The sequence below is a fragment of the Diachasma alloeum genome, unplaced genomic scaffold (assembly GCF_001412515.2).
Source record: "Diachasma alloeum isolate Michigan unplaced genomic scaffold, Dall2.0 Dall_scaffold_00294, whole genome shotgun sequence".
Classification (NCBI taxonomy): Eukaryota; Metazoa; Arthropoda; class Insecta; order Hymenoptera; family Braconidae; genus Diachasma; species Diachasma alloeum.
Genome location: NW_021680433.1, coordinates 1,431,731 through 1,444,100, shown reverse-complemented (window position 1 = coordinate 1,444,100; position 12,370 = coordinate 1,431,731). Strand labels below are relative to the sequence as shown.

At 37.3% G+C, this 12,370-nt stretch overlaps 1 protein-coding gene across 1 annotated transcript; it reads left to right on the top strand.

The window, feature by feature from the left end:
- The first annotated feature begins 3,136 nt into the window (after positions 1 to 3,136).
- On the top strand, positions 3,137 to 11,693 carry LOC107039192 (serine/threonine-protein phosphatase 6 catalytic subunit). The gene is made up of 6 exons (XM_015258689.1): positions 3,137 to 3,226; positions 3,403 to 3,498; positions 4,130 to 4,337; positions 4,487 to 4,566; positions 5,483 to 5,750; positions 6,231 to 11,693. Exons 1-6 carry the CDS (start codon positions 3,158 to 3,160, stop codon positions 6,419 to 6,421), a joined length of 912 nt encoding a protein of 303 aa, XP_015114175.1. The 5' UTR covers positions 3,137 to 3,157; the 3' UTR covers positions 6,422 to 11,693.
- The last annotated feature ends 677 nt before the right edge of the window (positions 11,694 to 12,370 follow it).

Below are 12,370 nucleotides of genomic sequence, written 5' to 3'. Positions count from 1 at the left end.
TAAGGTGTAGGAAGTGGAAAACCGCAATTCTGAGCCGTCTAACCGCCTATAGGGGACACAAATTTGGTTTTAAGGCTCTATCTCTCGTAGTTTCCGAGATAATCGCGAAAAACGAAAGTGCCAACAAAATTAATTTAATTTATCTTGTATAAGGTGTAGGAAGTGGAAAACCGCAATTCTGAGCCGTCTAACCGCCTATAGGGGACACAAATTTGGTTTTAAGGCTCTATCTCTCGTAGTTTCCGAGATAATCGCGAAAAACGAAAGTGCCAACAAAATTAATTTAATTTATCTTGTATAAGGTGTAGGAAGTGGAAAACCGCAATTCTGAGCCGTCTAACCGCCTATAGGGGACACAAATTTGGTTTTAAGGCTCTATCTCTCGTAGTTTCCGAGATAATCGCGAAAAACGAAAGTGCCAACAAAATTAATTTAATTTATCTTGTATAAGGTGTAGGAAGTGGAAAACCGCAATTCTGAGCCGTCTAACCGCCTATAGGGGACACAAATTTGGTTTTAAGGCTCTATCTCTCGTAGTTTCCGAGATAATCGCGAAAAACGAAAGTGCCAACAAAATTAATTTAATTTATCTTGTATAAGGTGTAGGAAGTGGAAAACCGCAATTCTGAGCCGTCCATCTGCCTATAGGGGACCCAAATTTGGTTTTAAGTTTCTATCGCTCATAGTTTCCGAAATAATCGCGAAAAACCAAATCGCCAAAAAAAATTAATTTAATTTATTTTGTATATGGTGTAGGTAGTGGAAAAACGCAATTCTGAGCCGTCCATCGGAGAAGTGAATTTTTAATTCGCGGGCGAATGGCGAAAAGTCACCGCGCCGCGAAACAATGATTTTTCTTACTGGCCCATGACTTTCATGGTAGTTTTAATTTTTTTGTTACAGAGATTAAGGGATGAAAGAAGGTTAATTGGTGGGCAATTTAATTCTCCGTCGAACTGCCATTTTATCATCCTTTAATCTCAATTGGGAGGGGAGAGGTCAATTTTCAATTCGCGGGCGAATGGTGAAAAGTCATTGTCCGCCGAGAAGAAAATTATTTTTCCCACTGGCCCATGACTTTTGTCGTAGTTTGTATTCTTTTCTTACAGAGATTAAGGGATGCAACGGGGATCGATTGATGGGGAATTTAATTCTCCATCACACCGTCTGTGTTTCATTCCTTAATATTAATTAGCCAGCAAATGAATCACCTGAAAAACATTAAGAGCATGTTGACGTCGAGGAGGGCATAAGTTCCCCTCCGAAACTATCCCTGTGACAGCGGGACTGCTAGGGCTATTCATCCGGAAGTAATGGGTCACAAGGTTTAAATTAAAGGTCAGTGTTACGGTCGAAATAATAGTCATAAGGGTCAGTTCAAGGTCACGAGGGTAAATTAAAGGTTACACTGGTCAGATTAAGGGTTACAAGGCCAGAATATCCTTCTGTATTTGAACAAATCCAAATCGACTTCCGGTGATGAAAATTTGGCACTCGAAATTAAGACATCAAAATTAAGGGTGGAAATAAGGGTCGCAAGGGTCAGAGNCAATTCATCTTGTATAGGGTCTAGGGAGTCGAAAAAGGCAATTCTGAGTCATCCATCTGCCTAAAGGGAACCCAAATTTCCTCAGGAATCGAATGGAATAAGTTTTAAGGCTCTATCTCTCATAGTTTCCGAGATAATCGCGAAAAACGAAAGTGACAAAAAAAATTAATTTAATTCATCTTGTATAGGGCCTAGGAAGTGGAAAAACGCAATTCTGAGCCGTCCATCTGCCTAAAGGGTACCCAAATTTCCTCAGGAATCGAATGGAATAAGTTTTAAGGCTCTATCTCTCATAGTTTCCGAGATAGTCGCGAAAAACGAAAGTGCCAAAAAAAATTAATTTAATTCATCTGGTAGAGGGTGTAGGAAGTGGAAAAACGCAATTCTGAGCCGTCCATCTGCCTATAGGGGACCCAAATTTGGTTTTAAGTTTCTATCGCTCATAGTTTCCGAAATAATCGCGAAAAACCAAATCGCCAAAAAAAATTAATTTAATTTATTTTGTATATGGTGTAGGTAGTGGAAAAACGCAATTCTGAGCCGTCCATCGGAGAAGTGAATTTTTAATTCGCGGGCGAATGGCGAAAAGTCACCGCGCCGCGAAACAATGATTTTTCTTACTGGCCCATGACTTTCATGGTAGTTTTAATTTTTTTGTTACAGAGATTAAGGGATGAAAGAAGGTTAATTGGTGGGCAATTTAATTCTCCGTCGAACTGCCATTTTATCATCCTTTAATCTCAATTGGGAGGGGAGAGGTCAATTTTCAATTCGCGGGCGAATGGTGAAAAGTCATTGTCCGCCGAGAAGAAAATTATTTTTCCCACTGGCCCATGACTTTTGTCGTAGTTTGTATTCTTTTCTTACAGAGATTAAGGGATGCAACGGGGATCGATTGATGGGGAATTTAATTCTCCATCACACCGTCTGTGTTTCATTCCTTAATATTAATTAGCCAGCAAATGAATCACCTGAAAAACATTAAGAGCATGTTGACGTCGAGGAGGGCATAAGTTCCCCTCCGAAACTATCCCTGTGACAGCGGGACTGCTAGGGCTATTCATCCGGAAGTAATGGGTCACAAGGTTTAAATTAAAGGTCAGTGTTACGGTCGAAATAATAGTCATAAGGGTCAGTTCAAGGTCACGAGGGTAAATTAAAGGTTACACTGGTCAGATTAAGGGTTACAAGGCCAGAATATCCTTCTGTATTTGAACAAATCCAAATCGACTTCCGGTGATGAAAATTTGGCACTCGAAATTAAGACATCAAAATTAAGGGTGGAAATAAGGGTCGCAAGGGTCAGAGTACGTGTGACGAGGGTCAAAATAAGAACCTAAGGGTCCAGTTAAGGGTCGAAATAAGGGTCATGAAGTTTATTACGACGGTCAAATTAAGTCTCCAAATAAGGGTCACAAGCGTCAGATTAAAGGGCACGAGGATGAAAATAAGCGTCACGAGGGTCCAAATAATGGTCATGGGGCTATTCATTATGTAATATTTTTTTCATTTTAATATTTTTTTCATTCGCATTACAAATTAGTTGTTTTTTAATTCAACAGAGATGTCGCCACATGGGATTTCTCATTATAGTAGTCAAGTACCAAAATGTCAGACATCGACAAATGGATTGAAATCGCAAAAGAGTGCAAATACTTGCCGGAAAATGATCTCAAGGTAAACGAGATAATTTTCAACAAAATGGGGATTAAATTTTGCCCCTGAAAAATTTAAAAGCCACGGATTTCACTCGATTTCGGGGGATTTTGGGGGCATTTTAAAGGCGCGATTTAGGTTATCCCAATTTGTTTGGAGAACCAAGTTATTAATTAGGGTTTTGACTTTTTAATCAGAAACTCTGTGACATTGTGTCCGACCTACTGCTGGAGGAGTCCAATATTCAACCGGTGTCGACTCCGGTGACTGTCTGCGGAGACATTCATGGACAGGTAATCCAGGGATAACTTAACCTCAATGACATTTTTGTTATTGACGGGTTTTTATGCTTTATCACCAGTCTCAACGCCTACTTCCGGTTTATAATTCATGTTTTAGACATTTTTATTGCAAAAAAAGTCCTCATGACTTCGATCTAATGGTTTTGAAGTGAAAACATTTTTTTTGTATTTTTTGTTTCTGTTTTTCGACGTTTTTTGAGTTGGAAGTTGGTGAATTCACTTTAATGTGGATTTATCTCGGTAAGGAGCGGGTTTATGGGAAAATGTCAGTAGATATTTTTAGTAGAGAATTAAATTTCCTACAGAAAAGTTATCTATCATTTTGCTGTAAAATCAATCGTTACTTCGATAATTACGTGATTAACAGTTGATTAAAAATGAAATTTTGAGTCAAGTAATTTTTTTTTCACTTGTTAATTGCTCAATTATTTCATTAATGACTGGGTTTAGAGAAAAATGTCTAAAAATATTTTTTGTGGAGAATTAAATTTCTTACAGAACAGTTATGTGTCATTTTGCTGTAAAATCGATTGTTACTGAAATAATTACATGATAAACAGTTGATTAAAAATGAAATTTTAAGTCAAATAATTTTTTTAATGAAAGTTATTTTTTATTGCAGTTCTACGATCTAGAAGAGTTATTTCGCAATGGAGGTCCTGTGCCTGACACGAATTACATATTTATGGGTGACTTTGTAGACCGGGGGTACTATAGCTTAGAGACATTTACGCGGTTGTTAACACTCAAGGCAAAATGGTCAGACAGGATAACACTGTTGCGAGGGAATCACGAGTCGAGACAGATAACTCAAGTTTACGGATTTTACGGTAATTTTTTTTATTATTCAAATTTCAGAGCTCAGATATACTTTTGGAATATCTCTTTGACCCTCAAGACCCTTCAGATTCTCCGAAAGAGTAAAATCTACTCAAAAAATTCTCTCATAGATTCTTTTAATTAACAATTATTTTTTCAGACGAGTGTGAGATGAAATATGGTAATGCCAATCCTTGGAAATACTGCTGCAGGGTGTTTGATTTACTTACAATAGCTGCCGTAAGCATCTAGAAGCTATTCACATTTTTTAAAATTTTTGCTACCGAATGGAAGTTTTGTAATCACTCAATTATAAGTTTCCAATTTTTTATGGAAACTTGAGACCTTTTTTTGAAATTTTCTCATAAAGGATCAATCGAATTTCATGAATTTTGCCATGAATATAGACTTTAATCAGCCCTATTCATTGACACCGATAAAAGTTCAATTATTCTTACAGATTCGAAAAAATTGACATTTTTCCGAAAATCGATTTTTCAACGATCACTCAAAAATTGTCATCAAAATGGAATTAGTGGTGGCTCAAAAAATTAATAACTATACCCTCTTGATTCTATCAGAATATGATGGGGTTCGCACAATTGGTGGTTGAGTTACAGCACATTGCTCATGCGATTTGAAAGAGAAAATCGGTTATTTCATGATTACTGAAAGAATCATCAGTAATAGCAATTAAATCAGGGATTGAAAAGTACATTTCAATGGCTTCTTAATCAAGTTGAAAAATGGTGAGAACAGGCAGCAGTCTATTATGTTAAATACTTATTCATATTGATTCATGGTCCCGACTAACTTCTGACAGAACCTGTGTTAAACTCTGGCTAAATCCTGAATAGACCCTGATTAAATGCCGGCTATACACTGATTAAACCTTGATTGAACCTTGATTAAACCCGGACTGAAAACGAATTCGAGTCTTGAGAGGATCTGAATGTCGAATTATTTGCCAGAACGAAATTCACTGCAAAATTTTGATGACATTTCAATTGATGACAGTACTATGACATGAAAAAATAGAAGAAGAAAATAGTTAAATGTGCATTTAAAAAAACAGAAGTCATTCGGAAGCAAATTGCTCATTTATGCAATTGTCCACTTGTTAAAATAAAATAATAAGATTGATTCTGGGTTCCAGTTAATTGATGAACAAGTTTTATGTGTCCACGGTGGCCTGTCTCCGGCGATAAGAACCCTAGATCAAATAAGAACGATCGAGAGGAATCAGGAGGTACCACACAAGGGCGCCTTCTGCGATCTACTCTGGTCTGATCCAGAGGACGTGGACTCGTGGTCTGTTAGCCCTAGGGGTGCTGGGTGGCTCTTTGGGGCCAAGGTCACACACAAATTCATGGAAATTAATGACCTAAAACTTATATGTAGAGCTCATCAATTAGTGCATGAAGGTAAATGACGGAATGATTGTTTTTTTTTCTTTTTTTTTCTATTCTTCACTGAATTTCGAAGACATAAAAGTCATTTAATAGATTTTTAGCATCCATTCATGATTTTCTTTCATTGATGTGAATTTTTAATCAATTTTTATGAAGAATTGATGGAAAGAATTGATAATCATCGAAGTTCAATTCATTTTATTTCATACCAATCCTTTTTATAAAACTGAACGTAAGTCCATAATTTTTTTGATGATTTTATGTAAAAAAATTAACTTTTTTTTGAAGATTTCCCGGGATTGTTTTGAATTTTAAATAAATTTTTTCGTAAACTTGATGAAAAAAAAAATATTTTTTATGAATTGAAATGAAAATTCTCATCGACGATTTTCTCTAGTTCTTTGGAATTTGAAATGAATTTTCATGACATTTCAATGAATTTAGTTCTGTAATTTCTTGGAATAAATGAATTTACATTTTTTTTCTCAACAGGATATAGATACATGTTCGATGATAAACTAGTAACCGTATGGTCAGCCCCAAACTACTGCTACAGATGTGGTAACGTAGCTAGTATACTTCAGTTTGACTCAGTCGACGACAGAACCACAGTTTTATTCCAAGCAGTACCAGACGCTGAGCGTGTTATTCCAACATTAACAATCACCCCATATTTCTTGTGATCAGACACACTGTATCGTCTGTTTGAATGCAGAGAATGGAAGTACAACTGAATTCACACGAACATTTTTCGATTAACTGGATCAATCGAGTGGTAAATTCCCCCAGTTATCGACGAATATCTTTGAAACCAATGGAGATGGCAAAATTTGCGTTATAACTTTTTTTGTAGCTCTGACTTTTCCCTACAAAAACGGTCTGAACGATCATTTTCGCATCTCCAACAGATTCCGAGATTTTCACGAAAAACTCATCGAGGAAAATCGTTTTGCCACTGGACAAAGAGGAAAGAAATTCTGGAAATCAATCGAAAAACACTGACATGGCGTGAGGGAATATTAAATACCAAAAACTGGAAGAACATTGTGCAAACAGTTCACTTCAATTATCAAATTTTTAAGCATCTGAATTACAAAGACAAAATTTCAGGGAAATAATTCCTTTTTAATTAATTTTTAATGCAGTTTTCAAATTTTTGAGGGAAATAGAGTCATTGATTTATTGTGTTTTATTTTTTGTAATTGCGTCAATGTTAGTGAATTTATTTGTGGATTTTAAATTAAGTATTGGGGGTTTGAGCGAGTTTTTATGAGATTTTTTGGATGGAAGAGGTTTTAGCCAGCGTGCAAGGTGCAAAGATTATGATAAGATCGACGCAATAAAGTGATTGGAGGAGATAAGATGAGAATGAGAGATTTGGAGATGATTTTTGTGGGCTATAGGGTTTGGGATTAAATGGACAATTTTTCTGCGAGAATTTCTTTTGACACTTTGTGCTGAGTGGTTTTGTTAATGAGATGATTACGTAATTGATGGAGATTTTATGTTTTAAAATTCGTATTGTTGATTGTTGGGAGAAGAAAAATTGTCGAATGAGTTTTCGTGGAGAATTACAAGGGCTAACGGAGAATTTCTGTTGCCATTTTCTTGAAAGATCTAGTCATGAAACAAATCAAGGAGATTCATTAAATCCTCTGTAATTGAATGGTTTAGAGGGTCAAACGGGGGTTGAGGGTCAAATGACCCTTTCTGGTAACTATGATTTAATCCAGTTGACCCTTAAGACCTTTTGACTGAAATGATTTTTTTCTCTTGGTAGTTGAGGGTCAAACGACCCTTAAGGACGTTTGGGGTCAAGGGTCAAATTGTTTGAGGGTCAAACGACCCTTGAGGAAGATTCGAATTGGCGGTAAATTTGTCTTAAGGGTCAAACGATCATTGAAAACGTGAAAAGTTGAGGGTCAAATGACCCTTTTTGATCAGTCTGTTACCCATTTGACCCTGAAGACCATTTGACCCTCAACTCCAAGTCTTCCAGGATCGTTTAACCATCAAGGCGATTTCTTTCAGTTTTTCATTGAGGGTCAATGGGTCTTGACGGTCAGACGACCCGTAAGGTCATCGGAGTCAAGGGTGAAATTGTCCTAAAGGTCAAATGACCCTTAAAGACCTGCAGAATTAAGTTCGAACGACCCTATCTGATGACTCTGTTTTGAGGGTCAAACGACCCTTGAGGAAGATTCGAATTGGCGGTAAATTTGTCTTAAGGGTCAAACGATCATTGAAAACGTGAAAAGTTGAGGGTCAAATGACCCTTTTTGATCAGTCTTCCAGGATCGTTTAACCATCAAGGCGATTTCTTTCAGTTTTTCATTGAGGGTCAATGGGTCTTGACGGTCAGACGACCCGTAAGGTCATCGGAGTCAAGGGTGAAATTGTCCTAAAGGTCAAATGACCCTTAAAGACCTGCAGAATTAAGTTCGAACGACCCTATCTGATGACTCTGTTTTAACCCGTTTGACCCTCAAAACCAGGAAGGGGGACTACTTAGCACATTTCAGCTGTTTTTTTAGTTGAAGGTCAAACGACCCTTTGTGACGTTCGGGGCTAAGGGTCAAATGGTCGTAAGTGTCAAATGACCCTTGCGGAGGATTAGAGCTAGAGGTAAAATTGTCTTAAGGGTCAAATGACCATTAAAAACGTATCTTTCTGATCACTCTGTTCGAACCCATTTGACCCTTAACCCTCAACGTTCATAAGGGTTACTTGACCTTCTTAAAGGTCGTTTGACCCTCAAAACTATTTGATCCTAACACTGCGGGGACAAATGAAACATCAGGGAAAACGACCCACTTAACACAATTCAGGAATTTTTTTTAAATTTTTAATTGAGGGTCAAACGACCCTTAATGACGTTAAGGGCTCAAGGTTAAATGGTCCCAAGGGTCAAACGACCCTTAAGAACGTTTGAACTTGAAGGTCAAAGTGTTTTAAAGGTCAAACGACCCTCAAAGACTCCTAGAGTTGAGGGGCAAATGACCTTTATGATCACTCGCCTCTGACCCTTTTGACCCTCACGACCATTTGACCCTTAATGATGTTAAGGGCTCAAAGTCAAATGGTCCCAAGGGTCAAACGACCCTTAAGAACGTTTGAACTTGAAGGTCAAAGTGTTTTAAAGGTCAAACGACGCTAAAAAAAACTCCGAGAGTTGAGGGTCAAATGACCTTTATAATCACTCGCCTCTGACCCTTTTGACCCTCAAAACTCTTTGACCCTGAATTAAAACAAAAAAAATCCCCGAATAGTGCTAAATACCGGTTTTCCCTTCAATAATCTCGACAATGAGTGATATCACGAGAAAATGTCACACATTATTTTCCAGTGAATTTCACTAGCTGCAAAAGATTTTCCCCCTGAACTCATGAGTTGCAAAAATATTCTCGAAATGCTGTGAGCAAAAATTTTCAACTCCTCTCCTTCAACCACAAATATTATAAATAATTGTGACATTCCGAGGGGTGGAGACTCTAGAAACATCGAAAACTCCAACTCAATGTTCTTCTAAGATTATGTAAAGACAGAGGAAATGGGTTTTGCATTTTTGTTGGTCTTCCTGGGAATCAATGTTCTAGTATTTTAGAAGCCAACGAAAATTAGTTAGCAATTTTACATTCAGAATCAATCAAGCAGTCATTATAAATCGTGTTCATCTCGTGGTATCAATCAAGCTTTCCTGCTTAAAATTGCTCAGTAATTTTCACTATAAGAATTGTCAACTATTTATTAGTTTTATTTTTTTTAAATTAGTATCTGTTACTTCACTCAGTTACACCCAGTTTAAACTGTTTTCATTGATTATTCATTTTTATGGCAATAAGTTGTGGATTTAGAGGTGAATAAATTGAACAAGTGATCGGAACAACTCATGAAAATGAAAGATTGAGAAAATTATTCCGAATTTATCGATTTCAATTGAACCCAACGAATGTGGCATTGGCACTTGCTGTCATAATTAATTATTATTGGTCTGTTCCCGAATGTGATATAAATGTATTTGCAACAAAAAACAGAGTGAGATTTCCCAATAAAAGAAGAATTTAATTCAAAAGACGAGAGAAAATTGAGAAAAAAAATTAATAAAAAATTTATTTTGATCAATTTTTTTCATTGAATCATTGTCATCCTTCGAGCAGTGCCTTTAGGAGCCTACATGACGCGGTCTATAAATAAAATGGAAGAACAATAAACAAAAAGAGAAAGGAAGAAGCAATAAAAAAAGGCAGAAATCAAGGAAAATTTCAATTTCTTGAATTTTTCATAATAAAAAATGTCTTTAAATCTCACTAGTTACACGTGGATCACGAAATATCAGCCAAAAGTTAATTATAATTGATGTTGTGGCGCTCAAAATATCATCCTGACCATTGTTTATAATTAGGTGAATGATCTTAATGAGTTTATCCATTTGTTTATGAAGGGATAGAAGTTCGGTTCGGATTGATTTGCAAATATCTCGGGAACTACTGGGTTTAGGGGGAAGTGTATCTGAGCCTCTTTTGGAGCCCGTGAAATTCCCTGCAAACAATTTCTTATGATATTTGTCAATAGAACGACCCGTTGGGGAGATATTTGCGAACGAGTCCGGAAGATTAGACTCTTCGTTCGTTTTTTATAACTTGAGTAGTGATTTCAATTATTTGAACAACATATCCTGCGGAAATTGTACATAATATGGAGTAATAGTGGATTTGAGGCGATGTGGTGGATGACCAGTCAACAAAACTGTGAGAATTCTCCGGAAAATAGAAGGGAATAGCTCAGAAAATAGGGGAGAGTGGGGCAAAATGAAACACCAGGGGAAACGATTATTTAGGACAATTCGGGAAATATTTTTTTTAGTTGGGGGTCAAATTGTCACAAGGGTAAAACGACCCTTGTAGATGTGCAAAGGGTCATTTGAGGGCTAAAGGTCAAATGACCCTTTGTGATCACAATTCTTCAACTCATTTGGCCCTTAAAACCACTTGAACCTTAAAACTCTAACTATTTTTAAGGGTTGTATGGCCCCTAAGGGTCATTTGATCCTCACAACTATTTGATCCTGAGAAAATCAAGATGAAACGTCATTTTTTTGTTTTTAGTCAAGGGTCAAATGGTCGTAAGGGTCAAACGACCCTTAATGCCTTTTGGAGTTGAGGGTCAAACGACCTTTGAAGACGTATAGGGCTAAAGGTCAGATGACCCTTTGTGATCCCTTTGCATCAACCCATTTGACCCTTAAAAACATTTGATTCTGAAACAGCAGAACAAAATGAAACACTATTTTTTTTGTTTTTAGTTAAGGGTTAAATGGTCGTAAGGGTCAAACAACCTTGAAGGCTTTTGGGGTTGAGGGTCAAATTGTCATAAGGGTCAAACGACCCTTAAAGGCTTTTGAAATTGACGGTCAAATTGTTTTAAGGGTCAAACGACCCTTGAATATGTCTAAGGTGAGGGTCAAATAACCTTTGTTGATCAGTATGCTATAATCAGTTTAACCCTTAAGGTTCTTTAACCCTCAACCAAAAACGAAAAAAGGTTTTTCAGATGCAGACATTTTCCTTGGTGTTTCATTTTGCCCCGCTCTCTCTTCTATGATAATTTCATAAATAAAAAAGTAGAAGTGTTTGCTCCCACCTCCAAATGCCTCTCACTGTCTCTTGCTTTAATTTGTCGACGCAATCAAGCCCCGAAGATAACTTATCAACAACAATGATAAATCAAGAGAAATAAAATTTAAGGGGAGGAAAACGACAGCAATACGTCATTATTGGAAATATAGAATGTGGATGGAATGGGGGTGACGCATAATTTCTGGAGATTCAGAGGTATAACTGAGAAGATGAGTGGAGAGAATGAGGGAATCATTGTAACGATCATCATGTACCTTGAAAGTATAGAACTTTGTTATGTTAACGTCTGTAATAAAATAATAAAAACAAAAAAACATCATAAAAATTTGTGGAGATTTTCGTCCAACAGTTATCCTTAGAGGCGACAGTTCAATGTAGTTTCATTCAAATTTCTCCCGCGCTCTCATGAAAACCCCCCATTTCCCTATTGGTCTCCCTAAATTCGAAAAATCCTACCCCTCCATCGCCAAACCCCCCTCTCGCCCCCCAAAACTCCAAAACCTCTCAAGAAAACCCTGTCACTCCCCCCAACCCTTCACCCTCCTCCCTACACCCCTCACCGCCTCCTCCAACCTGCCCCCTAAAACTCGAATAATTTCTGTTCAATCAAATAACTACAATTTTTTTTCTAAAAATTCTATCGTTTTAAACAGGAAAAACTAATATTCCGCCTTCTCCCTCGCTCTCATTGACCCCGCCCCCTTAACCCCCCATTTCCCGCACCCAATTCAAGTCTTCCTAAATCCGATAACTCTTACCCCCTCCATCCCCAAACACTCCTCTGGCCGCCAAAAACTCCCAAGCCCTTTAAAAAAAATCCCATCACTCCCCATCACCTCCCACCAAACCCCTCGCCTTCCCCCCTACACCACTCACTCACCCCCTCCCCCAAATTGACCCGTAAAACCCCAACTAATTTTAGTTCAATTAAATGTCTACAATTTTTTTTTCTAAAATTACTATCGTTTTAAACAAAAAAACTAACATTCCACCCTC

Coding starts and splice junctions, on each gene's coding strand:
- LOC107039192 (XM_015258689.1), top strand. CDS start 3,158: ATGTCAGACATCGACAAATGGATTGAAATCGCAAAAGAGTGCAAATAC. Junction 4,567..5,482: donor ATTTACTTACAATAGCTGCC/GTAAGCATCTAG, acceptor TCTGGGTTCCAG/TTAATTGATGAACAAGTTTT. Junction 5,751..6,230: donor TCATCAATTAGTGCATGAAG/GTAAATGACGGA, acceptor TTTTCTCAACAG/GATATAGATACATGTTCGAT.